The sequence below is a fragment of the Lissotriton helveticus genome, chromosome 9 (genome assembly GCF_964261635.1).
Source record: "Lissotriton helveticus chromosome 9, aLisHel1.1, whole genome shotgun sequence".
NCBI classification, from domain to species: domain Eukaryota; kingdom Metazoa; phylum Chordata; class Amphibia; order Caudata; family Salamandridae; genus Lissotriton; species Lissotriton helveticus.
In genome coordinates, this window is record NC_136070.1 from 134,286,296 (window position 1) to 134,312,353 (window position 26,058).

General features: G+C 40.5%; 1 protein-coding gene across 4 annotated transcripts in view; it reads right to left on the reverse strand.

Moving 5' to 3' along the window:
- The window catches only part of GANC (glucosidase alpha, neutral C), a 360,817-nt gene that overhangs the window by 53,685 nt on the left and 281,074 nt on the right, over positions 1-26,058 (reverse strand). For 3 of the 4 annotated variants that reach the window (XM_078659630.1, XM_078659632.1, XM_078659631.1), the window contains one exon: positions 17,083-17,196. In XM_078659630.1, the coding sequence (XP_078515756.1) occupies positions 17,083-17,196 (114 nt within the window). Of the gene's footprint in view, positions 1-17,077; positions 17,197-26,058 lie in introns of all 4 variants that reach the window. The other variant, XR_013600863.1, reaches the window with a different exon arrangement.

Genomic DNA, 26,058 nt, shown 5'->3' on the forward strand with positions numbered 1-26,058 from the left:
CATGACAAGAGGCACAGATCCACTTATAGTAGTCCAACTGGTGGCCTCCTTGGATCCTTGGTGCCCTGAGGCTTGCAGAAGAGATCAGGAAGAGTACCAAAAATGTGCACTACAGCCTCCTTGAAGGCTATAACTTGCAGTGGTGTCACAGATGGGCCTGAGACTTTATGTAGGATTGGATTAACTTGTGGGTTTGGCTCCATGGAAGGAGACCGAGAGGAAACCTGACATTCACGTAACTCCTCCTGACAAGGGTGACCAGAAGAAAGAGACTTCTTGTGTTTTTTCTTTGATTTGGACTTATCTGATGACTTTAAATATGAAGAGGACTTTCTCCAGAACAAGAATGCGGACGTGTTCACGTCCTTGACTGGAACCCGCCCTTACATGGCTTTTTAAAGGTGTTTGGTAACATAGAGCTTGTCTTTGCAGTCTCGGATGAACTTTGGATTAATCTTGGCACAATTGAGGCAAAACCTGTAGCTAAGCGACAAGCCTCGGCACCAGAGACATGGTGAGGGTCTGTCACAGACATCTGTTTGTGACAGTCCATGCAGGGCTTAAATCCTGTAGTCTTCGGAGAGGACATAATCCTTTGCACAGTGTGAAAACGTTTGACACAAATCTCGACAAAACAGAGAGGAAGTGACCTCTGAATCTGCATCCAAGGGCACAGAAAGTATCTGACAACAGCCCACACAATTGACAATTATATGTGGCTCCAGCATCATTTCTAGGCAGGGATGAAGTCAACAAGGAGCTGCATGACGCCATCTGCCAGGGTGCGAGGAAATTGCTGAAAAATATTCTTCAGCTGCTCTCTGGAAGTATTTAAAAGATAAGTAATCTCATATATTACATTGCACCAATCGTTTAAACAAGTTATTTATTTATTTTCCAACAAAAATATGAATGGAGAATCACAGGAGAATCGAGGCTCATTCAGGTTCATGGTACAGCATTCCAACAAGTTCTCTCTCTGCTGCTTATAAATGCCTCGCAAACCTGGACTCGATATGCTCAGATTGAAAAGAACAAGTTTAGTAGTGCCATCAAAATGAAAAAAAATGGTATGTCATTCAGTGTTCCCAAGTAACCTAATTCTCCTTAACAACCTTCTGGTCAACTGGCAAAGATCTACTTATCTTGAAGCGTTAGGGTACAGTAAGATACCTGCCTCTGTCCAATCCCTGGTGAACTTAACCCCTTCCATGCTCATGACGAGCTGAGCTCGTCATGAGTTGCACCGCTCGCATGCTCATGACGAGCTCCGCTCGTCATGTAACGCGGTTATTTAAAAAATGCAGCACAGCGCGAAGAAAGCCGCCACACGCATGCGGTTAAAGAGCATATTTTCGATGTTCCAGCCATCTCCACTAATTCAAAACATTATCAATAGTTTTCTTGAGCAAGAGCTTCCCTTCAACCTGGCCAAATCACACACACAACTCACTCTTTCTTTTTTCGTTAATAAGCATTATTTGGTTATGCAACAATCATAAAAGCATACAAACATGTAAAAATACATACAATCAGAAAGATGCATATAAAAAGGACATTTCCAGACAATGAATATACTAATATTCAAGAAGCTGCCCCTCAATCTAAATGCACAGCTCCATTTAAAAGGTACTACATGTCACAATTTCTATTAAATTTTGCACTTTATACATATATACTGGCAGTGATATAAACCCATCATAAACACTAAAAAGCTAATGACCTCAACTCATACTTACTAGTCCATGTGCATAATCATGCAACACAAATCATCAATTCATTACAAGATTAGAATATAATACTCAAGCCAAGTTTTTAAAAACATTTTAAAAAACAATAGATAATTCATAAATAACACTGGAACTAAAAACCTTCAAGGAATGTACTGCTCTTATTTCCCCACAATTATCCAACTATTATACACCCTAGGTCCATCTGGAGCCATTGCATATGATGAGTCAGAGCCTCCTTACGCTTCAGAATATATTAGTGTACTCTGTAAAGGGTTAGAGGACACGAGTTATTTGCGGTCTATAAAGATTACAGAAGTAGAATATATGTAACTGCGAATGCGTAGCAATAGAGTCACATGGGTATCAGGTCTTTAGTAGCAAACATTTTATAGAAGTAGGACACCAAAAGATGAGCCAAACCCAATCTAAATCTTATCAGATAAAATCTTTGATGTTGTGGGACTTTTAGCAAATAGGGCTCAATCCAGGGGATTGTACAAAGGGAGAGGTAGGCCACCATCATGCCAATCTATGAATCAGCCTCCCACCTCATTCACTCATTCGGCTTAGTAATTCTCTATTTCTCATGGCGGAATGTCTAGATTCTATAGACTTCAGATTTCGGAACAAGACAGACCTACCAATGGCATCAAGCTCTTGTTACACGATCTTGAGGCAAATAATCTTTTGTACCCTAGTGTTGACCAGTTGCATCAGTTCAACAGCCACAAAGAATTGGAGCCATCCTTACTACGTCACTTATAAAAGTTTAGTCTAAGCTCCTCATGGACCATTGTGGAAGGGATACTGGGAGGCAATGACTGACATAAACTTGCGTAAAAACTGGTTTTCACTGTCCTGAATGGGCGAAGGATCAGTGTGCCCCCGACCCCAGCCCCATAGGTGGCAACAGAATTCGTACCATCTTTGTAGATGGTAAACACTGCTTCTGAGGGCATGGATCCCAGTTTGGTAGCACATTTACATAAGGATGCAGTTGCCTGCTCAAACTGTGTTACCCTAACCCCCTCAATGTGTAACCAGCAATTCTTGTTGTCAAATGCTACTCCTAGAAACATGAACGTGGAAACACATTTAAGAGCTGTTCTATCAATAAAAAAGGGAGATAGCCTACTTCGCGGTTGACCACAAACCTTTGCATATGATTTAGATTCATGTGGCGGCGAGTCCCAGATCAGTCATAAAACTCACAAAACTATTAATCTGTAGCTCCCTCCCTGCATTTGCCATAAGGAGCAGTCATCTGCGTACATAAGTTCCGGCAATTGGTGTGTCCCCACCCAGGGTGGTTCGGCTGTGACTTCAATCAGCCAAGCCTCTAAGCTGTTGATATAAAAACTGAAAAGAAAGGGTGCCAACACACAGCCTTGCCTTACACTCTTTATAATCCTAATTAGGTAGAACACTCCCTACTTGCCTTTTACCTAATCCTGCCTTTCACATCTGCATGCAGCTGGGCAAAAATGTAATCAATCTTGGGGTTGGCACCCTAAGCTAGCAGCATGGTGGACAATTTCTCCCTTAATACATTATGAAATGCTGCACTTAAATCCGTGAATGCCAAAAATAGACACCCCCCTTTAATAGCTACATACTTTCTCATTATTAGGTGTAGATTCAGGCATTTATCAACAGTGCTTAAACCCTGCCGAAAGCCGGTTTGAGCTGCTGTTAGAATGGCTTTTTCACTGGCCCAGGTTTCTAGTTGACTGGAAAAAAGGGGGGCCCCTACAATGTACTCAGTTAGCTACTCGTAGGGAAGGTAAACTATGTAGAGAAAGAAAGTGTAGCCAACTTCAAGGGCATCGATAATCCCTAGATCAAAATCTAGACATAATGATAGACCCTCCACAACATTCAAATAAACATGTACAGAAATAGTGAGTTTATATAAAAATTCTTCAATCTTTTTATTTTGATTATTGTATGTTTTCTTGTTATTTTTGTCTTTTGTTTACATTTCATTTATTTATTCATTTCGTTCTTCACATTTAAAAAAGACATTTATAGATAATACAAAGTGTTCAAACTAAGGCAAAGAATCGATTATTTACAACTAAAGACATACAAAGAAAATAAGTGAAAACAGAAAAAATTACATATCCACAATTTCAAAAAACAAATAAACCCAGTGATATACGAGATATTCAGTCGTTGGAATAATTGATGAAGGCAATGCGGTTGAATAGAACTACGCGCGTTTCGGCCCAAGGCCTTCGTCAGGTGACCGTCATTCGTACATTTTATAAAAAATAAAAAAAGTGATATAACCTAAACAAACGAAACAAAGACAAAAAAAATGTATCAACAACTCATACATACACATTAATTACAATTATTTACAATACAATTTCAATTTTTGTATTCGAGGGTCTATAACATTTCTAGTGCGAATGCATATATATACATACAGTGTTAACATCTTAGTGCAGCCACTCAAATTAATTTCTAGCCAGACCATCTGATTATTTACTTTTTGCCTGTTAGATTTCATTATGAATCCACATTTATCAATGTTGGCTAAACTCAGTATACTTATATAAAGTCATTGTCACTTATAGTATATACATTTTTATTGCACTCCTAACTATGATAGTTTATCTGAAGGGTTCCCAGACCAACAGCTCCATACTATAGAATGGTGCTTCAAGAGAGAAAAAAGAATTTAAAAGAACATGATAGATGTGAATATAGCAAAAAGTCCCTATACACTCTCCCTAAAGTTATCCTTACTAATAAAATAGGATTCCTACATTTTACTTACATAATTGTAAAGGTGTCGACTTTATAAGTGAGAGGCTTCGCTTCCTATGGCGACAGCTTTTATTGCGTTCGTGTATCGAGTCTGATATGCTGAAAAGTAGATAAGCGACCTTTATTAGATACTAGAGTTTTACTATATTGAATGCTCTCTTAACTGCCCTACATCAAAAATATATACCTGATTTGTTTCTGTAAGATGACTTACAGCGCACTTAGTCACAGCGTGATTTTAATGAATTTGTTTTTTCGGTGATAAAAACGTATCTTTTCATCTTTATTCCAGTAGCCTAATTCTGAAGTAATGAGAGCAAAAGAGATTATTCTTTATATGTCATTTCACCTTTCTTTAATTTTAGTTTAGAGTCTGTTCACACTCTATATATTTAATACGGTGAAACCTATGACAGATTTTTATTATTATAGCACACACCCCTTCTTTATCAAATAGGATCCAGTCCAAACACCTAGGAGAACACAATTACAAATTCTGCACCAGAGGGATATTCTAATAATGTCTATCCTTATAGACTCCTCCATGCTAACTAGTTACGCGACCCCCAGCGTGAAGATCTATTAAAACTATTGGCCCTTAAAAAGAAAAGTAAAAGAACTGAGTTACATGGAAAATTTATTCTAGATTATTTAAAAGCAGGAGTTATCCCACAGGGTCTCCAGATAAAAAACATCCCTGGTTTATTTGTCCACTTAAAGCACTTTCTTGAACGTTGGTCCCTCATTTCTAACAGATGCTCGAGGGACCACATGATGCTTATAGTGGAAACGGTCAGAGAGGTCCTAGATGAATTAGCGAAGGAAATTTCAGAGCTTGAAGAAAAGATCAAAAACTCTACAATAATCACCGATATTAAAAAAAAGTTAGAAGATGTAGAGATGGACCTTAATTCATACAGTGACTATCTGTTTAAACGCAAAATGGATAAGTTACAAAAAGATTTACGCTTTTTTAGTATGGAAAAAGTATATCCATACCTGGCCGATAATTTCTATGCCCAAGTAAGTGATAATGACCTAGAATATAACACCCCTTCAGATCCAAGATCAAAAAACTACTCTACTTTTTCCAACTCCTCGGATTCAGGAAGTAATTCAAGTATACCATCTTTTCAACCGAGGGGCAATCGTTTCAGATCCAATCAAGGGTATAGACCTTTTTTAGGGAGACGTCAGCCGAGAAGAAATTGGAGAACGAATTATCGATCCCAATATCGGCCGCAATATCAATACAACCAACAATATCCACCACAAGAACAATATCCACCGAATCAACCATACCAACCACAGGGTCCCTATCAGCCCCAATTCCAGGACAATCAGCAGAATACGGAGAGATACCTAGAAACGAGAAATGCAAGGTATTGGAGACAATGAACACAATACCTATTTTCAATCTGAGTAGCCATAATACCAACTCAGCGACTCTTGCAGTACTCTCGAAAGGTCTCTCCTTTGTCCCCCACTCTGGTTTGAATAAGTTCGAATTATTCAATGATATGATGAGTTTTTTTCGGAAAGTACGATTAAAAAACTTTTTCTCTCATCAAGAATGTGAATTACCAGAACTTAATAGATCTGGTTTGTCACCGAAATCGATTTTTACTCCATCTCTGGATCAAGTTGATCCGGAAATAGGAATTTTTGAAAAAATTGTTACCTCCAAATTACAAAATATCACTAAGTATGTACCACACACCCCCTACAATATCTCTACTAATGAACACAAAGCATTACTACAATTGAAAGAATCAACTCAAACAATTGTGAAAAGTTGTGACAAGGGAGGGGGCATAGCCATTTTCGATACCACCAACTATATTGAAAAAATGGTAAACATGCTCAGTGATACAAAATACTATTCTAGAATCACTAAAGATCCAACAAGTATTATCAAAAACAAAATTACTAGATTAATCTCCAAAGCTTTAGGTAATGGGGACATTTGTCAGAAAGAGCATGACTATATGAATATAGGAAATCCGAAAATGGCTAGCATATATGGAATCCCCAAAGTGCACAAGAACGAAAAAGATCCCCCTCTTCGCCCGATAGTTACAACCATCGGAAGTGTGACAGAACCCATCTCAAAGTATATAGATGCTATCTTGCGCCCCCATATAGAGAAAATTCCAGGTCATATTAAAGATACTAGACATGTAATCACTCAGTTTGAAGGCACCTCGTTTAATGCTCATCGTCAGTGGATGGTAACACTGGACGTAGAGAGCCTTTACTCTAATATTCCCTGTGAAGGGGCGATGGAAGCAACTAAGTGGTTCATGGAGTCCTTTAACATCGACTGTAATATGTCGTTTATTCTGGACTGTCTCCAAATTATTTTGGATAATAACATCTTTGAGTTTGCAGGGCAACTCTACAAGCAAACTAGAGGAGTCAGTATGGGCGCTTCGTGTGCACCCACGATTGCTAACATCTATGTAGCTTTGTTTGAGGAGAAGTTTATTTTCAATGAGGTTGCACCTTTTTTTGAATCGATTTTTTATTGGTCACGTTTTATTGATGATATTATTTTCATTTGGGATGACAACGAGGATGTTCTACAAGAATTTGTGTCTTGGTTGAATGCCTGTGATCCCAACTTAAAATTCACTGAGAAAATGAGTAACTCAGAAATTGAGTTTTTGGATTTAAATATCAAACACCATGAAGGAAAACTGATTATGGACCTTTTTACTAAACCAACAGCACGCAACACTCTCCTTCATTACAGTAGTTTTCACCCGTCATCACAAAAAGACAGCATTCCCTTCAGTCAATTTTTGAGACTGAGGAGGAATTGTACTAGATTGACAGACTATGACCAGAGGGCTACTGTAATGAAGGAGAAGTTTTTAGAACGCGGCTATCCGCACAGATTGATACGTGACTCTTTCAAAAGAGCTAGATATTACGACCGTCAACATCTTCTAACAGGTACCAATACTAAACGGGATGCCAGTTTAGTCTTCGTGACGAGGCACTCTATGTTGAATAAACAAATCCAACAAATACTGTATGCGAATTGGCATATCCTTAATGTCAACAAAAGCGGAAATGAGATTATAAATAAACCTCTTTTTGCTTACAAGAAGAACAAAAATATCAAGGATATAGTGGTCAGATCTAGGATGCCTACTCAGAAGGCCATAAGCCAAAGAGATATCATCACTGGGGCTCCAGTGATTGGAAACCATAGGTGTGGAACTTGTAAAATTTGCCCACTAACGATTGAAACTGCAGAATTTACGTTCAACAATATAACTATTCCCCTGATAACCATGACTAATTGTAAAACTACCAACATTATTTACCTTTTAATCTGTCCTTGTAATAAAGGATATGTTGGTGAGTCTTCGCGCTCTGTTTGTACAAGAATCACGGAACATAAGTCAGCGATTCGAACACGAAAAATAAATGCCCCTCTGGTGTCACATTATTTAGATATGGACCATAAACCTGAAGATATCCAGTGGTTAATTTTAGAAAAAATTACAGCTAAAGCAGGCATTAACATAGACAAAATTCGTCGCAAACGCGAAGTGTTTTGGATTTTCACTTTGGATACTTTTAAATCAGGCCTTAATTCCGAAATTCCATGGCAGCAAGCAATCCTCTAATAATATTGTCTGGGTATGATTCTAAAAATAGCTATGTATCTGAAACTATGGAGTTCCACTATGTGACCCATTTTGACGATCTGGTATCACACCTATAGTGATTAATATCATAAATACAATGTGTGATCCTGTAACGATAATGTCCATCACGCACTACGTCGATGCATAGAATATATATGCCGTTTTATCCAAACATTAAATATCGTTTGGTTTTAAACATATCATGTTTAATTCACGTTTATGTAAAAAAATAAGAGTAATGTTTTGTCAGCTAAATTAGATGGCTTTCAAAAATTATTTTCATTCAAATTATGCGATATATCCCGTGATATTATTACCAAAAGACAAGTAAAAGTCTCTTTTTTTCAGCTGCTCCGGGGGGTTTATATGCAACAACTTAAATCCCTGAGCAGTCTGTTTTCGATATCTAGTGTTAGTGAGTGAGACTTGTGACTCATTCTTTAGCTGTCATCGAGCGGCGCCTTCTGGCAATTGGTAACAGCTGTCAGTCATGCAGTGCGGGCTAATGAGAGCGCGCGTTTTTTGTATATATAGCCGGAAATCACACAGGCTGTTTGGATCGCGGATATCAGAAGCACCGACCGGTCGGAACCCCTGTTTGAGCGCATGAGAGTCTAAAAACGAAGGTAGGCTTTAAATGCGAGCGAAACCCTTTCCAGCCGTATAAGATTTTGGTCTCAGAGAAGGGATTGGGTCTGATTCCTTTGCATCCGTTTTTTCGCTTAGGTTATGGGAAGCCTGCCCCACGGGATCCAACATTTGGCGGATTAATTAACATCAATACGCCAAGGTAATGGAGCAGACAGACAGGATAAGAGTGGCTGTCTAAAATTACGGTTTTTTTTTTTTGATATAATAGTGGCTTCTCTTTACTCTTTTTACAGTGTTTAAACATTAAGATATTCAACATATGTAACGGCGTCTCAGCATCAAGGTAATGGTTTCGAGGGACAGGAATAGAGAGGTCTCTTACGTTATGATTATGTGTAGTACAATGGTGTCGTTGTATTTTTTAGTGAGTACACTTTACTGAGAAACGGATTACGGCACCTGACAGTGAAGTTTGGAAAACGCCTAGGAAAATAGGATGCTGCTATGAAATATCTTAAATAATGATTGCAGGATATTTGAGGTAGGAACCTATCGCCAGCAAAGTGCCCTTATGGGACATTTTTGGATAATGTACCTGTGGTCATTTAGCCATATTTACAATGATTTATTATTGGTGTTATCTTTATGTTTGATCTGCTCTCCTACTTTGAATGCACAATTAGAGTATAATTTTTTATATAATCGCCGCCTTGTAATAAGCACGATCCTTTTTGAGGCAATAAGGATAGACATTATTAGAATATCCCTCTGGTGCAGAATTTGTAATTGTGTTCTCCTAGGTGTTTGGACTGGATCCTATTTGATAAAGAAGGGGTGTGTGCTATAATAATAAAAATCTGTCATAGGTTTCACCGTATTAAATATATAGAGTGTGAACAGACTCTAAACTAAAATTAAAGAAAGGTGAAATGACATATAAAGAATAATCTCTTTTGCTCTCATTACTTCAGAATTAGGCTACTGGAATAAAGATGAAAAGATACGTTTTTATCACCGAAAAAACAAATTCATTAAAATCACGCTGTGACTAAGTGCGCTGTAAGTCATCTTACAGAAACAAATCAGGTATATATTTTTGATGTAGGGCAGTTAAGAGAGCATTCAATATAGTAAAACTCTAGTATCTAATAAAGGTCGCTTATCTACTTTTCAGCATATCAGACTCGATACACGAACGCAATAAAAGCTGTCGCCATAGGAAGCGAAGCCTCTCACTTATAAAGTCGACACCTTTACAATTATGTAAGTAAAATGTAGGAATCCTATTTTATTAGTAAGGATAACTTTAGGGAGAGTGTATAGGGACTTTTTGCTATATTCACATCTATCATGTTCTTTTAAATTCTTTTTTCTCTCTTGAAGCACCATTCTATAGTATGGAGCTGTTGGTCTGGGAACCCTTCAGATAAACTATCATAGTTAGGAGTGCAATAAAAATGTATATACTATAAGTGACAATGACTTTATATAAGTATACTGAGTTTAGCCAACATTGATAAATGTGGATTCATAATGAAATCTAACAGGCAAAAAGTAAATAATCAGATGGTCTGGCTAGAAATTAATTTGAGTGGCTGCACTAAGATGTTAACACTGTATGTATATATATGCATTCGCACTAGAAATGTTATAGACCCTCGAATACAAAAATTGAAATTGTATTGTAAATAATTGTAATTAATGTGTATGTATGAGTTGTTGATACATTTTTTTTGTCTTTGTTTCGTTTGTTTAGGTTATATCACTTTTTTTATTTTTTATAAAATGTACGAATGACGGTCACCTGACGAAGGCCTTGGGCCGAAACGCGCGTAGTTCTATTCAACCGCATTGCCTTCATCAATTATTCCAACGACTGAATATCTCGTATATCACTGGGTTTATTTGTTTTTTGAAATTGTGGATATGTAATTTTTTCTGTTTTCACTTATTTTCTTTGTATGTCTTTAGTTGTAAATAATCGATTCTTTGCCTTAGTTTGAACACTTTGTATTATCTATAAATGTCTTTTTTAAATGTGAAGAACGAAATGAATAAATAAATGAAATGTAAACAAAAGACAAAAATAACAAGAAAACATACAATAATCAAAATAAAAAGATTGAAGAATTTTTATATAAACTCACTATTTCTGTACATGTTTATTTGAATGTTGTGGAGGGTCTATCATTATGTCTAGATTTTGATCTAGGGATTATCGATGCCCTTGAAGTTGGCTACACTTTCTTTCTCTACCAGGTTTCTAGTTGATCAAGCAGGACTCTACCTAAAATCATGGCTGTGGCATCTATTAGGGAAATTGGCCAATAGCATTGTGGATCACTTCTATCTCCCTTTTTAAAACCTGGAACAATCCTTATCCGTGACCACGACTTAGGAGGTAATGAGTTAGACACACATTTTAAAAGATTCAGTGCACTGGGGCCCAAAAAGAGATGTCAACTGGGACCCCATTCGGTCCAGGAGCCTTATGGCTGGGGCATCTATTTAGAGCTGAAATAACATCAGCAAGAGTTGTATCCATTACACTTACATCTATTAGGCTGTGAAAATCTAATGCGGCATCTGGTTCAGTAGATGTGTGTTCATTAAGCTTATGCAGCTTGGAGAAGTGGTTAACCCATTCGTGCAATGGAATGATCACCTCTAAAAATATATTCGGGCAGCTGAAAAAGAAGGGGACATTAACTATCTTCCAGAACTCCTCCCCATCCTTCATAGCTGAGGCACAGACCAACTGCTCCCAATCATCCCTCCTGATCTCTTAATTTCTCGTCCTAAGAGCTTCCTTGTAGAGCATCCTACAATGCTTAATGTCATATGGAATCCTGGGGAAATGTATGAGGGCTTTACAAAGGTCCGAGTGAGCTCGCAAGCAGGTTTTATTGATCCATTTTTTGTGTTTTTTGAGGGCGCATGCTGATAGGTGCCAATAAATACTCCTTTGCGCAGATTTCTAAACAAACTCCGAAAGCTGCCCTAGGTCCAGGGGGGTCGCTTAGGCAGATCTCAATCTGGACCCTATGGTTCAGCATGAGTTGGGCTGAAAGGTCCTCTGCATCCACATCCCTCCAATTCTGTTGAATCCCCCTATTCCTAGAATATTCTATTGCGCAATTCATCCTATCGGCAGGAGGCATACTCAGATCCATAATAAGGAGTTAGATCAGTGGTTTAGGGTCACTGATCGCTACATTTAGGATCTGGTCATTTACTTGTTTGAACCATGATTTAGATAATGCAATAAAATCAATTGTAGAACCACTGCCTGCCTCCCCTAAGAAGGTTACTTCGTGACAAATTCCATCTGTTGCCAAGTCCACACCAAGAATAAGGGCATGAGTGGCCTATACATTTTATCACCAAGTGGGTTATGCATGAAATGCGTAAGGCGAGAAAGATCATTGTTAGTCATCAATCCACAAACATGATCAACATCAGTGGGGCATAGTTTAAGATTGAAATCCCCTCCCCATAATCATCTTTCAGGCTTGATAAAAGCACATCTACAGTATTGGCTAATGAGCTCATTACATTGTCATGGCTGCTAATAAAATTATTATGATAAAGATTTATCAGGACCAAGTGGCACCCCCATCAAGAAGCAGCAAATTTGTTGCAAATGGGCGGAGTCCACAAAAGTCTTCACCACTTTAGCTGCCCATAAGTGCTTATTAATGTTAAAAGACCGCAATGGTGCCCACTAGGGGATGGCATTGCTGGTGTATATATTGATAAAAAACCATTTATGTGAGTAACAGTTTGTGACCAGGTCTCCTGCAGGCATATAATCTGGTGATTTGAAATGAAGGAGACCCAGCAACTGTCCTATATTTTAGATCTAATACCAGCAATATTGCACGGTAAAACTCCTGTTCATTATATTAGTTATAGGTGTAGGCTTACAAAAATATCCGAGGGGGGCCACAACTTACTCAAATCAAAACTGGACCTGTCTGAGGTCTGAAATTGAAAACCAATCAGAAGCTCCCTGTTTTAGGCAAACTCACTGAAAAAACACATTTAAGGTCCAAAATCCTATTGATTAATCCAACTCCCTCTGTTGCTAACATAAAGGCTTTAGGTTGAAATTGCACAATGGAATGGGGATCCTCTTTTGTTTCATGGTGTCCTGCATATTCTTCGTTTGGGAAATGCCTGTCACCTGTTAATCCTGGACTTCAGGGTGATCTTTGATGTAGTCGACTATGTGACGTTTCCAACCACTTTTGCAACTTTGAAGGGCTGTGGTGCTATTTTAGGATTGGCTTACAAACCACTGTAATCTAGACTGAGCTTTCCAAGTTAATACACCCTTTGTCATATGTCCTCTATGCCTTTGCTATGGATATCTGGTGTTTTGACACCGCTGAAGTGACTAAGGCTCTCTGCGCCACCCTTCCCACATATCCTCTGGTTAAAAAGATCAACATTTCTATTATGGAGTCCCACAAGGCTCATCTTTGAGCCCGACACTCTTTAACGCCTATGTTTTCCACCATGCAAAAATCGTCAAGGGATGGGGATTTGATGTCTGCTCCTACGCAGATGATAAACAACTAGTGATATCAACAGGAGAAATCCAGGCAGAAACCAGAAACAAACCGATTAACCGCCTCTTGAAGACTGCAAACTGGATAACAGGACACTGTCTTAAACTGAACGGCGAAAAGACTGAGATTCTAATTTTTGGTGGGGCAACTTTGATCTGGGATTCATCATGGCTACTTTGTGCTGCTCCAGAGCCCAAGAAAGTAGCAAAGAATCTCAGAGTCCTCATAGATAATTTTCTATTGATGCAAGAACAAGTCAAGGCCACTTGTGGCAGTATATCGGCATTCTAAAACTTTTAAGGAGACTTTTCACCTGAATACCAGTCAAATGGGAAAAGACCCTAATCCAGGCACTCATAACCAGTAGACTGGACTATGGGAATGCACGTTATATGGGCATGGCGGACTATCTGTTTTCACGATTCCAAGTGATATGAAACACAGCAGCCAAATTGATCTGTAATAAAGACAGACATATTTCTGCATCTGTCTGTCTACCTATCCTGCACTGGTGGCCCACGCGGTAAAGAACAACGTTTAAACTTCTTTATCATGCGCACAAAGCACTTTACAAAATAGGTCCACAAATCCTACAAGCTAGAGTAGATATTTTATACTCCAGCACGTGAACTGAGATCACACAACCTTGCACTGGCTAAAACAAAGCAAATAAAGAAAGTCACAGCAGGAGGATGTTCATATCTGGCAGCTGTTCAGTGGAACATGCTACCATTAGATCTCTGCCTCACTGAAGAACATCTTAGGTTCAGGAACAAATTAAAAACCTGGCTGTTTAGGATTTAAGGACTTTTTTGTGCGATCCAGTGAACCTCCAAAATGATAGGGAGTAACTCAGCGCTGTGATAGCCCCTTGTGGATGATTGTTGCGCTCTACAAAAACCTTAAATAAAATACATTTCTATTACCAAATTGCTGTAGACAATATTTGCGTTGTAATATAATAGGGGCAACTCAGAGAAAGACAGTTGGACTTGGAAGGCAGTTGAGAGCTTTGCACAGCTTAGACAGGGAGTCACCATATTGGATTTTGGGTGCATGGAGCTCTGGATTTATTTTGATGTCACACACCCTGAAGCGAAGAAAGAGAGTCTATGCTTGTTACTAACCTGGAAAAGAAAAGCCTGGCTGTTTTACCAAGGAGAGAATCTGATCTGCCTGGATCTGAAGAGGATAAAATGCACCTTTGCCTGCTGTACTGAGGAAGAAGAAGAATTCTTATAAGCCTGCCTGAACAAAGGGGAAAATTCCAGTTGGCTATATCCTGAACTTCTGCACTTAACATTTGATACAGAACTAATGGCACTGGCTTCCAACTGACTCACTAAGCTGAAGGTGGTAAAGGTTTCCAGTGAAACTACCCTACTTAGGTTGCAGCACGCAGAAGGTCCTGAGACAGAGGAAGCTAGGAGCCAGGAGGAATTACAGTGAACCTGCTGAACCTGTACATTCTAGTGGACCAAGCAGTGTACCTACCTGGAGAAGACCCGAGCGCGGAGGGCGTGGCGCCAGGAGGGTAAGAAGAATTATTATTTTTTTCACTTATTTTTTACTTTTATTTTTGTCCTCCCGTCTCACCACCCTCCTTACATGCCAGCTGAACCGCTCCTGACAACTAGGACACATTTTTATATCTCCTTGAAACTGAAATAATTTTGATGGCTCCAACTTTGTGTTTTTTCCACGTGTGTGAGTTTTTCAGAAAGATTACTATTTAACCCCTGTATCTGACCTTAAGGGTCTCTTTCTGACCATATTATCAAAGATTGACGGCTTCTGTCAAGATCCTAGTGACTAGAAACATTTCAAACTCCAATGTAACAAACTTTAATATGCCAGTCATCAATGTCTATCTCACAGTGCTCACATGGGGGTCATCCACAAAGAGTGCCTAAGTCTGATGAAGAACATTTATTTTGAAATGTATTGCATTTCCTACAAAATAACATTGAACATTTTGTCTGTTTTGCCATGATTCATACATCTAATTACCTAATTTCTGTAACATTCTGCATATAAATCCCTTGCCTTTTTGACGTTTGAACTGTTCACCTTCTTTTTTTTGCAACTTAAGTGTTGATTTTTGCATGTATAGCACAATCATTTTCTCAGAGGAAAGGCTTTTCTGCTTATGCATACTAGCCAATTGTGGATCAAAGAAACCTCTTTAATTTTGTGACTTAGACTACTTGGGCCTTGTGGGAGCTTAGTAATACCCGACATCTAGACTGTAGCGTCTCTCCCTTTGCCTCCTCGCCTAACCCTCAATCACACACAAATTTAAGTTGCTCAAGTTATATGACTTAACACCACAAACTCGAAAAAGCAATAGATTATGTAATACAACACCAGAGCTGAGAAGGGGTATCCACAGTGTGGATATATAGAATTTAATTTCAGATGAATATATACAATTTCATAAATACTATGCCTCCAATCACAATTCCTCTCCCTGTCATGTTGAATCCCCTGCAGCTCAGTTCTTCTGCAGGAAGATCTGCTATTGAAGAATGATGTAACTCAATGCAGTTGACACCCAACTCTACCCATGTAAATTATGGATGGACTTAGGCTTCCTAACATTAAATTCCTCAAACAAAATGTTTCATTTTTTTCCACTGGGGAAATCCTCTGTGCCAGTTTAGAATTCAATCTCTGATGTGCCCCTGCAGGTTATCTCTCTGTGCCTTAAACAAGCTAAATCCCTGAGGACCACCACCATTTATTCTATGACATTAAACATTAATGGGCAAATTTAGAGTTTGATGGACAGGGTATGCTCTCATAAACATGGCGGAGAACCCTGTCCACCAAACCTTAGGTCCACCTGCTCTATTTAGATGTAGACGGATAATCATCTTTCTGATGCCGGAGCCCCTACAGGCTCCGCCATCAGAAGGTTTACTCAGAGGGGTCAATGGATTTGGGAATGCCTAAGTAGGGACATCACACAGCCGCCCTATATAGCGTGGACAGATTTATATTTTTGTTCTGTATGTCACCACCAGAAAAACCTGGTGGTAGCAGATAGAGAAATATAACCACCACACACTTTGAGAGAGAAATCTCAGTGTGAGAGGTGCATTCGTTGTTTTTGCTTTTCAAAAACTACCTCTCGCTTTAGTTTTTTTTTAAACGTTTGGTGCACAGATGTTTGAAACACAGCATCTGCGCACAAAGTTGCAGTGGCTTCAAAGGAACCACCATGATAGATGTTCCTCCGAAGGCATGGAGATCGCTGCTTGAACCAGTGGTATTCTCTCAGCATGACAGGCGAAAGTCTGCCAGGGTGGCAGAGGTAATCACTTCTGCTATCCTGGTAGATGGTGGCGACCCCACAAACTCAGATTCGGGCATAAAACAACTATTTAATCTTAATTGAAAATAGATTAATTTAAGTAGACTAAATTAAATGTCATTTAATGTTCAATTCTTAATCTTAATTATTTTAAATGTAATCTTCATTCCTTAGTGCTCTCAGACATACAGAGTGCTCCTTTATAGCACCATAGTTCTGTTCTAGACCCACCCAAGGTTATTCTGCATTGGCATCTCTAGGTGGTGAGACTTCTTAGCCATTTTCTGGCTGTAAATCTGACCATTTCAAGTCATTGCTTTGTGTTTTTGAACGGCTCTCTGTAGGATGTCATGCAGGTATCACAGAACACATAAGGCAATCAAAAGAGAACAACAGCTCTTTACTAAGAATGACTTATTCCAATACCGCACCTTACAGTCCAGAGCAACACGCAGTTCATAGGAAATGTTCTTCATCCATTCACTGGACTTTCCCACTGCAGTCTTTAGGGCGATTACGGTACCACCTCTTTGGAAAACGGGAATCTGTAAATTAAATGAAATCATTTAACATGTCTCAGAGTAAAGGCCTTAGAGGTCATTATGGACAACTGTCTTTTTTATGTCTAGCTAAAATTGCAAAGTCTCTTAATTTCTATGTGTGGGGGGGGGCTTGGGTACAAATGTGCTCTCCTCCTCCAAGTACCTTCTCCATTAGTTAAACAGATAGTGTACACACAGAGCTTGTGAGCTGAAACCTCATTCTACCTAGTCGTTTCATTTGAGCTTCCTTGTCTAGATTTATTAAAAAACACTATCATGCCATCACAATCGATGGAAAAAATGATTGTTAAGCCACAAATAGTTAAAAATGTCTGGAAAGATGCCAGAAAGTTCTGATGTTCATGTTTTTTCTATGCATAGTAGTCGGTGTGCTTACAGTGAAGTGGACATTTCTGTCATAAAAGAACAAATAGCTCTGTGAGTTAATGCACCAACTGCTTATATGTATGTGTGGTTAATCTGGCTTTTAGCCATCTGACGTGAGACTTTGCCAAAAGTTTGAGAGATAGACCTATTTTTTAGTGTTTACATTTGGACCTTACCTTATATAAAGCCTTATATAAAGCATAGGATATCAAACGATTTTACAATCTTTCTTGGATTTAACAAAGATCTTCTCAAGAATAAACATTGTAGAAAGACTTGTTCCTCTCAATATCTAACTGATGACTGACACTTGGAGCCAGGTCTCTTTAATCTGCATAGTCGTGCAAGACTTGCATTCATTCTGCTTGGCCTAATAGGAAAAGGCATCTAAAAAAGGCAGTGGTGAGATGCCTACAGTAAGAACAGTGCTGCAATACAGTAATACCATGAAAAAATATTTGCCATTTTTGCTGATGATCCCTGTATTTGAATATCCGATGATGAGACACAATTGGACTTTGATTAAATGATGCATGCTTTGTGATTGGCTGAACGGCGCTATGTTGCAGGAGAGTCAACCGGGCACCAGGAGGCTTACGTGTGATAGAAGGAATATCTCAATAGAGATGCTTGCTGTAAGAAATTGGGTTACTGTTTGAGTGGGGTGGAAGCCCCACTCAGGTAACAACCACAATCCTTATAAGGATGAACCACAAAAGTCACTAAATTAATGTGCTTAACCCTCTGGTAGCTTGCCACAAACGCAGTTAGACTTAACTGAGAGGCAAGGTTTAAAGTATTTATACCATGAGTTTGGGGGGATGTACTGTGCACACTTTGTTGTAGTTTAATCTGTTACGTTTAATGTTTAAACTATTTTAAGACAGGGCGTGCAAGGTTGGGAGGAGGGAGCAATTCTCCTATGTATTTAGAATATGATTGGAATGACACATTAATCACTGAACCCTTCCTGCACAGCTAGTGCTGACCTTTTGGTTCAGCTCTATTTTTTCTATCTCTTCTCTGAGGATTTACGATAATCTTAATGATTTTACTCCACAGTGTGTACTTTGCAGTGTCTCTTGCAGTATTTATTTACATTAATATTGACACATTTATGTTCCAAACACAAAAATTCATCCAATAACGTGAGAAAATTACATGACATAACAATCATTTGTAATTTACAATATAGTTGTTAATCCCAATGCATTTCGAGATCCTTGGATCTCTTCTTCAGGGGAACTGAAAAAATAAAATGATGTCATATCAACTCTATGTTGCCTTATTTTTTAACTTACCTGCAAGCCGTGAGGGCAACGGCACTCCACACTACGCCGCAAACGCCGTGAGGGGAACGGCTGTAGTGCGGTCATCCAACTACAACTCCCGGCAGCGCACATTACTCGCGACAGCAGCGGGCCCGGAGGCGCTAGAAGAAGCCGGAGCACCTTGAGCTCCTGGGGGCCTTATTTTTTAACTTACCTGCAAGTCGTGAGGGGAACGGCTATAGTGCGGTCATCCAACTACAACTCCCGGCAGGCCTTGGGGCGGTGGCGCATATTACTTGTGACAGCAGCGCGCCCGGAGGCGCTAGAAGAAGCCGGAACGCCTCTCGCATCGTGAGTCGCGCGCGGGAGAAGCCCGGGACAAGGGCGGGGCAGTCTGTGGCAGTCCGGGGCAGGTCGAGGCTGGGCTGGGCCACGGACCTTGATCCTGCAGCTGAGGTTGTAAATTCCCTCAAGTGAGACTATTAATTTTCGTGACTATGGACAGTGTTTTGTTCTAGTTACCATATATTTATTTATGAATATATGTTTGGGAGCCAATTTCGGCATTAGTGTAATCTGTAATTCATGATAGTCTTTGTTCTTTTAAATTTTAACTGAGCATCTAAGGAATTATCACTTGCTCTGACCATGTCTAAACATAAACTTGATAAAACTGCACCTGTGTTAGCTACCCTAGATAATTATCTAGTGAAAGTGGTCAACAAAATCAATAATGACTGGAGAGCTTCGCTAGGACGGGGGAGTCCTCCTGCGGTACCCCTAGTCATTCACTCCCCATTGGCCGCATTCATTATAGATGTAATGTAAATGTAAATGTAATGTAAATTGATACTTGTATAGCGCACTACTCACCCGCAAGGGTCTCAAGGCGCTTGTACGAATACCGCTGTGGAACCCATCCTGGCTTTCCCTGTGAGGTGTCCACTCCTGGGCACCCCCAAGGTGGAGGCCAGGCATCCTTAGCGTTGTGGGGGCCATTGTGGCGATTAAGCAAGCTATTGCCCAGAGTTGCAGAGTGGGACTCCATGATTGGAATAGGCACCGAGGCGAGAATTATCAGGTCCGTGGAATTTTGAGCCCAAGAGCCGCCGAGGCGGGGAATTGAACCCTGGTCCCGGGCTAGACCTCTGCATCAGGGTCTGCCACTCTAACCATTGAGACAGTTTTGAACTAGGCAATCGGGTAGCTGTAACCACTGAAGCTCAGGTCCACTCTGAGCTTGATCAGGACACCCCGGATACATCCAATGAGATAACAGAGCAGTGCCCACCGGCCCCTAGAGTGATGAGGCTCTGTAGGAAACTACAAATTAAGTGTGGGGGAAATCGTAGTAAAAAAAGAGTTGAAACACCCCAAAAAAGCCCCCTGGGTGAATCCGAGCAATTGGAAAGAAGTGGCGCTGTTAACTAAAATACTGAGCAACTTAATCTTCTAGTCAGTGTTATTGAAGCCAAGATAGAAGCCAAGATGGAAGAGATTATTAAACCCCTAGTGTCTAAATTGGATACTATCTCCCTAGAAGTCAAAAGACTAGGAAGTCTTAGGGAAACACACCTGGCCTTGGCGGAAAGATCTAAGGCTGCTGTTAAGGGCCCCGCTGAAGAGGGACGGGGAACTAGCAAATGTTTATCAAACACACCTAGTGAGAGATTCAGCATAATTGAAACTGCTATGCCCGATCCAATACCAATTACTTGCCAGAATAAGCAGGCTATAGCGCCACCAGAGAGCACATTGGGATCTAGAGAAGTAAAGAAAAGCCGCTATATTAACCTGCTACCGGATTGTGCACCCTATGTGGTTGTTCTAACCAATGTCCCGCCAACTGATCATCATCCCATTCAGCCCCATCCGGAATCGCACGAATCACTTAAAAATAAAACAGTCTCATGGCTGAACAGTCTCATGGCTGAACAAGCAATGTGGTTTTCTTATCACCTACTCCGATCAAATATTATCTACCAGAAGGGTCAATTGGATTGGCACCTCTAGAAAGACCTGTAGGGGTGATTGTGTTATTATTAATTTTAAACATCGCCAACACTTTGCAACAGCCTTATTAAGAGCAGCCTCTCTTGTATATGACGTGAATAGCATATGTGATCGCCCACTTGGCTACTTCTACACTCATCTTATTAAAGCAAACAACGACACCAGCAGAAGTAGACCTTTTATACCTATTCATCGCCCTGTTCCTGAAGTAACATTGTCAAACAGGTAACAAGCTTTAAGCTACCTGGATTCTAACGATTGACATGATCGGGGTAGTGGGTTACCTGTAAGGGTGAATACAAATGGTCGGGCAATCGAACCCTACGTCCTGCTTACAGTCACAGACCAACTTTTGACGGGTGATTTAATAGTGCAAAATGACTGTGGGGACAAACTAAATTGTAACCTGAGGACGGAGGGGTGGTACACATGCCTCAGCTTCACCAGCCGCTTTAAACACAATGTATTCTAATGGTATTACAATTGTTAGCTGGAATATTGCTGGACTAAAGTCCAAGGGGAATGTTTTGGGCTGGGAAAACTTTATTAATAGTCATGATATTCTCTGTTTTCAAGAAACGTGGTGTAGGGAAGAAGTAAATTATGAGGGGTTTGTTTCTTATAGCTTGGTGGCTCAAGACTCAACCTCAGGGAGAGCCAAAGGTGGCCTCTTGATCTTGGTCTCTATCAAGCGGAAAATTGTAGTAAAAAGGTATTTGAGCGTGGGTGCGCACGTTCAAATCCTTTGGCTCATAGCGGACCAAGGGCGTAATATATTACTGGTTAATTACTACAATAATGTGTTTGATAATTCCAGGACGACAGTAGTCAATAATCTGGCCAGCGTAATTGATAATTTTTGCTCAGAATTAAATGGTTCATTTGATTTTATTTGGGTGGGTGATTTTAGCCTACCGCTGTGTGAATTGTCAACCAAAAAGGTATGTGGGGTTATTAATAATGCTGGTTTGGATGACTTGCATTTCAGACACAACAGTTATGGTGAATTATTACATAAGTTCATAGGCTGCTATGATCTGGAAATCCTAGACTTTGTTAAAGATGATCTGGGCCAGACTATCCCTACTTTTAAGAACAAGCAGAGCAGTTCAGTTATTGATCATGTAATTATTTCAACCAATATTTCCCCATACTGTGCCCCCCCCAGGATTGAAAAAAACAACAAGTGATGGACTGAATGTGGATCAATGTCACACACTCCCCCAGTCAAAAGATCTGGGCCCAAATCCATCGTTTTTTTGCACTCCACACCACCCTGGGTCAGATAATGGCTTTATGCAAATCAGCTCTGACCCTGTTGCCCCATGGGAACAGTCCAGTCCGAACTACAACAGCCATATCTTTCCCAGACCGGAATCAAGCATCCGAGGACCGGACCGGTTTCGAGGTAACACCTCTCTTCAGCCCGGCTAGCTTGACTCCAAGTGGTGTGGAGTGCCTGGGACCCACGTCTGGGCATCCCCAGCGCACTTAGGGCGGCAATTGCAAAAAACAACAAGTGATGGACTGAATGTGGATCAATGTCACACACTCCCCCAGTCAAAAGATCTGGGCCCAAATCCATCGTTTTTTTGCACTCCACACCACCCTGGGTCAGATAATGGCTTTATGCAAATCAGCTCTGACCCTGTTGCCCCATGGGAACAGTCCAGTCCGAACTACAACAGCCATATCTTTCCCAGACCGGAATCAAGCATCCGAGGACCGGACCGGTTTCGAGGTAACACCTCTCTTCAGCCCGGCTAGCTTGACTCCAAGTGGTGTGGAGTGCCTGGGACCCACGTCTGGGCATCCCCAGCGCACTTAGGGCGGCAATTGCAAAAAACAACAAGTGATGGACTGAATGTGGATCAATGTCACACACTCCCCCAGTCAAAAGATCTGGGCCCAAATCCATCGTTTTTTTGCACTCCACACCACCCTGGGTCAGATAATGGCTTTATGCAAATCAGCTCTGACCCTGTTGCCCCATGGGAACAGTCCAGTCCGAACTACAACAGCCATATCTTTCCCAGACCGGAATCAAGCATCCGAGGACCGGACCGGTTTCGAGGTAACACCTCTCTTCAGCCCGGCTAGCTTGACTCCAAGTGGTGTGGAGTGCCTGGGACCCACGTCTGGGCATCCCCAGCGCACTTAGGGCGGCAATTGCAAAAAACAACAAGTGATGGACTGAATGTGGATCAATGTCACACACTCCCCCAGTCAAAAGATCTGGGCCCAAATCCATCGTTTTTTTGCACTCCACACCACCCTGGGTCAGATAATGGCTTTATGCAAATCAGCTCTGACCCTGTTGCCCCATGGGAACAGTCCAGTCCGAACTACAACAGCCATATCTTTCCCAGACCGGAATCAAGCATCCGAGGACCGGACCGGTTTCGAGGTAACACCTCTCTTCAGCCCGGCTAGCTTGACTCCAAGTGGTGTGGAGTGCCTGGGACCCACGTCTGGGCATCCCCAGCGCACTTAGGGCGGCAATTGCAAAAAACAACAAGTGAGGATTGAGGCCACTTCTTTAAGTGACCATAATCGAATAATTTTGGAATGTACCCTGTGGGGGAGTAGTACCGTCGAGGCAGGTACCACTATTGCTAACATAGAGCCACATCAACCTAATGGAGTTAGAATAAGATGGGTAGGGCAGAAGGCTAACGAACAGTTAGATTTTATTGTCAAAGAAAGTTTGTTGGATATTACCCTTATTCTGGATAATGACAAAGATCATGAACGTATTTTAATTGCTTTTGATGGTATTAACAAATCCATTGATGCCAGGTTCACTAGACCTAAAAAAGCCCAATATAGCAAAGGCCCGGGATGGTTTGACCATACATGTACAAGTTTATTAACCATGTTAAAACATGCTCTTGTAATAAAGCCAAGGGACCCTGGTTCTATAGTTAAATTAAGACTTGAGTACAAGCAAGCCCTGAAGAGAAGGAAGGGCGAGCTGCAGCACCAAGCTTGGGACTCTTTAATGAAGCAGCAGAGTTATCCAATAGTACACTGTTTTGGGCTAAAGTCAACTCTGCATTTCTTAAGGAGGAAAATATACCTGAGCTAACATCTAATGTACCTAGTGATGACTGGGTATCGCATTTTTCTCACATTTTTGGCTCTTCTAACTGTGTTGATAACAATCTGGGTAGATGGCCAACCATCCCACTGGACATAACCGTTAAAGAGGTCGAGCTTGGCATTGGTGCTAGTAAGGGGGGCAAAGCTCAGGGACCTGATGGGGTCCCTATAGACATTTATAAAGCAGCCCCAGAGTTGTGGAGACCTCTTTTGGCCATTGTTTTTAACGCAGCAGTATGTACAGTGGCACCAAAAACCTGGGGGGAATCCATCATTATCCCGATATACAAAAAGGGCAGTAGATCAGATGTAAAAAATTATCGCCCCATCTCTCTTCTTGACTCCTCAGTTAAGATCATGAGTAGAGTTATGCTGGCTAGACTAGAAGAGTGGGTCGAGCTAGAGGGCGTCCTGGCCGATAGTCAGTTTGGGTTTAGGAAGGGTCGGGGTACACTCTACCAGTGTATAAATCTTGATCTACTGATAGGTAAATACACTGAAGCCAAACAGGGTTCATTATACCTCTGCTTTGCAGATTGAAGCAGTGCTTTTGATATGGTTGACCACTCCTTATTGTGGCCAACCTTGTTACAGCTCGGTGCACCAGAGGATATAATCTTTTTTCTCGCTAGATTATACGAAAAACTAGAAACATGCGTGCGCTATGGCACTAAAGGGGAATGTACCCTGAAATTCAGGGTTAAACGTGGGATTAGGCAGGGCTGCGTATTAGCCCCCCTACTTTTTATACTGTTTATTAATGAAATAGACTCAATTTTAAAAGATGTTAATGCTGAAAATGCCCCCCAAATTAAAAGCGTTTCTGTACCAGCGTTATTATACGCTGATGACGCTGTTCTGCTTTCAAGAATTCCTCTTGGACTACAGCGTCTGATAGATAGATTTTCTGCCTTTATTAAGGATAGAAAACTGTCTATCAACAAGGGGAAAACGCATACAATGACTTGTGGGACCAGAAGTAAAACTTCTAATGCCTTTTTTATTGAGGGTGAAAAGGTGCAAGAAGTGGATAGATTTTGCTATCTTGGTATAACCTTCTCGAAAGACAGAAGGTGGTCTAACGAATTTAATAATATTAGTAACAAGATGGCTAAAAACACATATAGTGTTTTTAGATTTGCGGCAAAAGTTGGCGACAGGCGGACAAGGGACATGCTTAATATCTATCGGGCAAGATGTGTCACTGTTGCAATGTACGGAGCGGGGGTCTGGGGTCATGCATGTTATCATAATTTGCAATCACAGGAGAACTCCTTTTTAAAAAAATCCTATGTTTACCCACATCCGCCTCGACTGAGTTGATCCATCGGGAATCGAACATCCCTTTTTTAGATGATCTATTATCTATGAGGCCTCTTATGTTATGGCGATCTATCTGGCTTCAGGATGAAAAGTCTTAACAGGTCTATAATCGAGGATTGTTTATTACTTGATAAATCTCGCAATATCCCGTGGTTAAAATATGTTGCTGACTGTTATTTAGAAATATTTAACATAAATGTATTGACTGACCCTAGTGCCGCTTCTAAGATCTCCAAAGCTGAGCTGAAAATTACATTCCTGGCTCAAAAAGCAGCGATAAGGGTTTCCGCTCATAGATCTTTGTCCACTGTTATGTTTTACAGCAAATACAATATGTATGAAGGTTTTCCACGTTATTTAGCCATGGTGACTAGGCCATCTCTCAAGTTTGTGCTAACCAGGCTGAGGTTTGGTGTAGCACATCACTTAGTGGCCCTGCCAAATCTTGAGAAACATCCAATTGGGCCGTGCCTGTGTGATGGCGTCACTAAACAAAGCACTCTGCACTTTCTACTGATCTGTAAACTGTACAAGAATTTTCGAATAGCTTATCTGAAACCCATGTTTGTTAAATATGGTGTATGTGCAGTTAACCAGGCAATGAGTTTGTTATTTAATATGGAGTCTGCTGATATTTTTTTTTATACCGCTACCTTTTTAAATCGGTCCATCAAGGCACGTAAAAGTATGCTATTTTAAAAACTGTGTGTGGAATTTCTAATATCTGTATTTTATGTCTGTACTTTTATGGTTATTTTGTATGAACCGA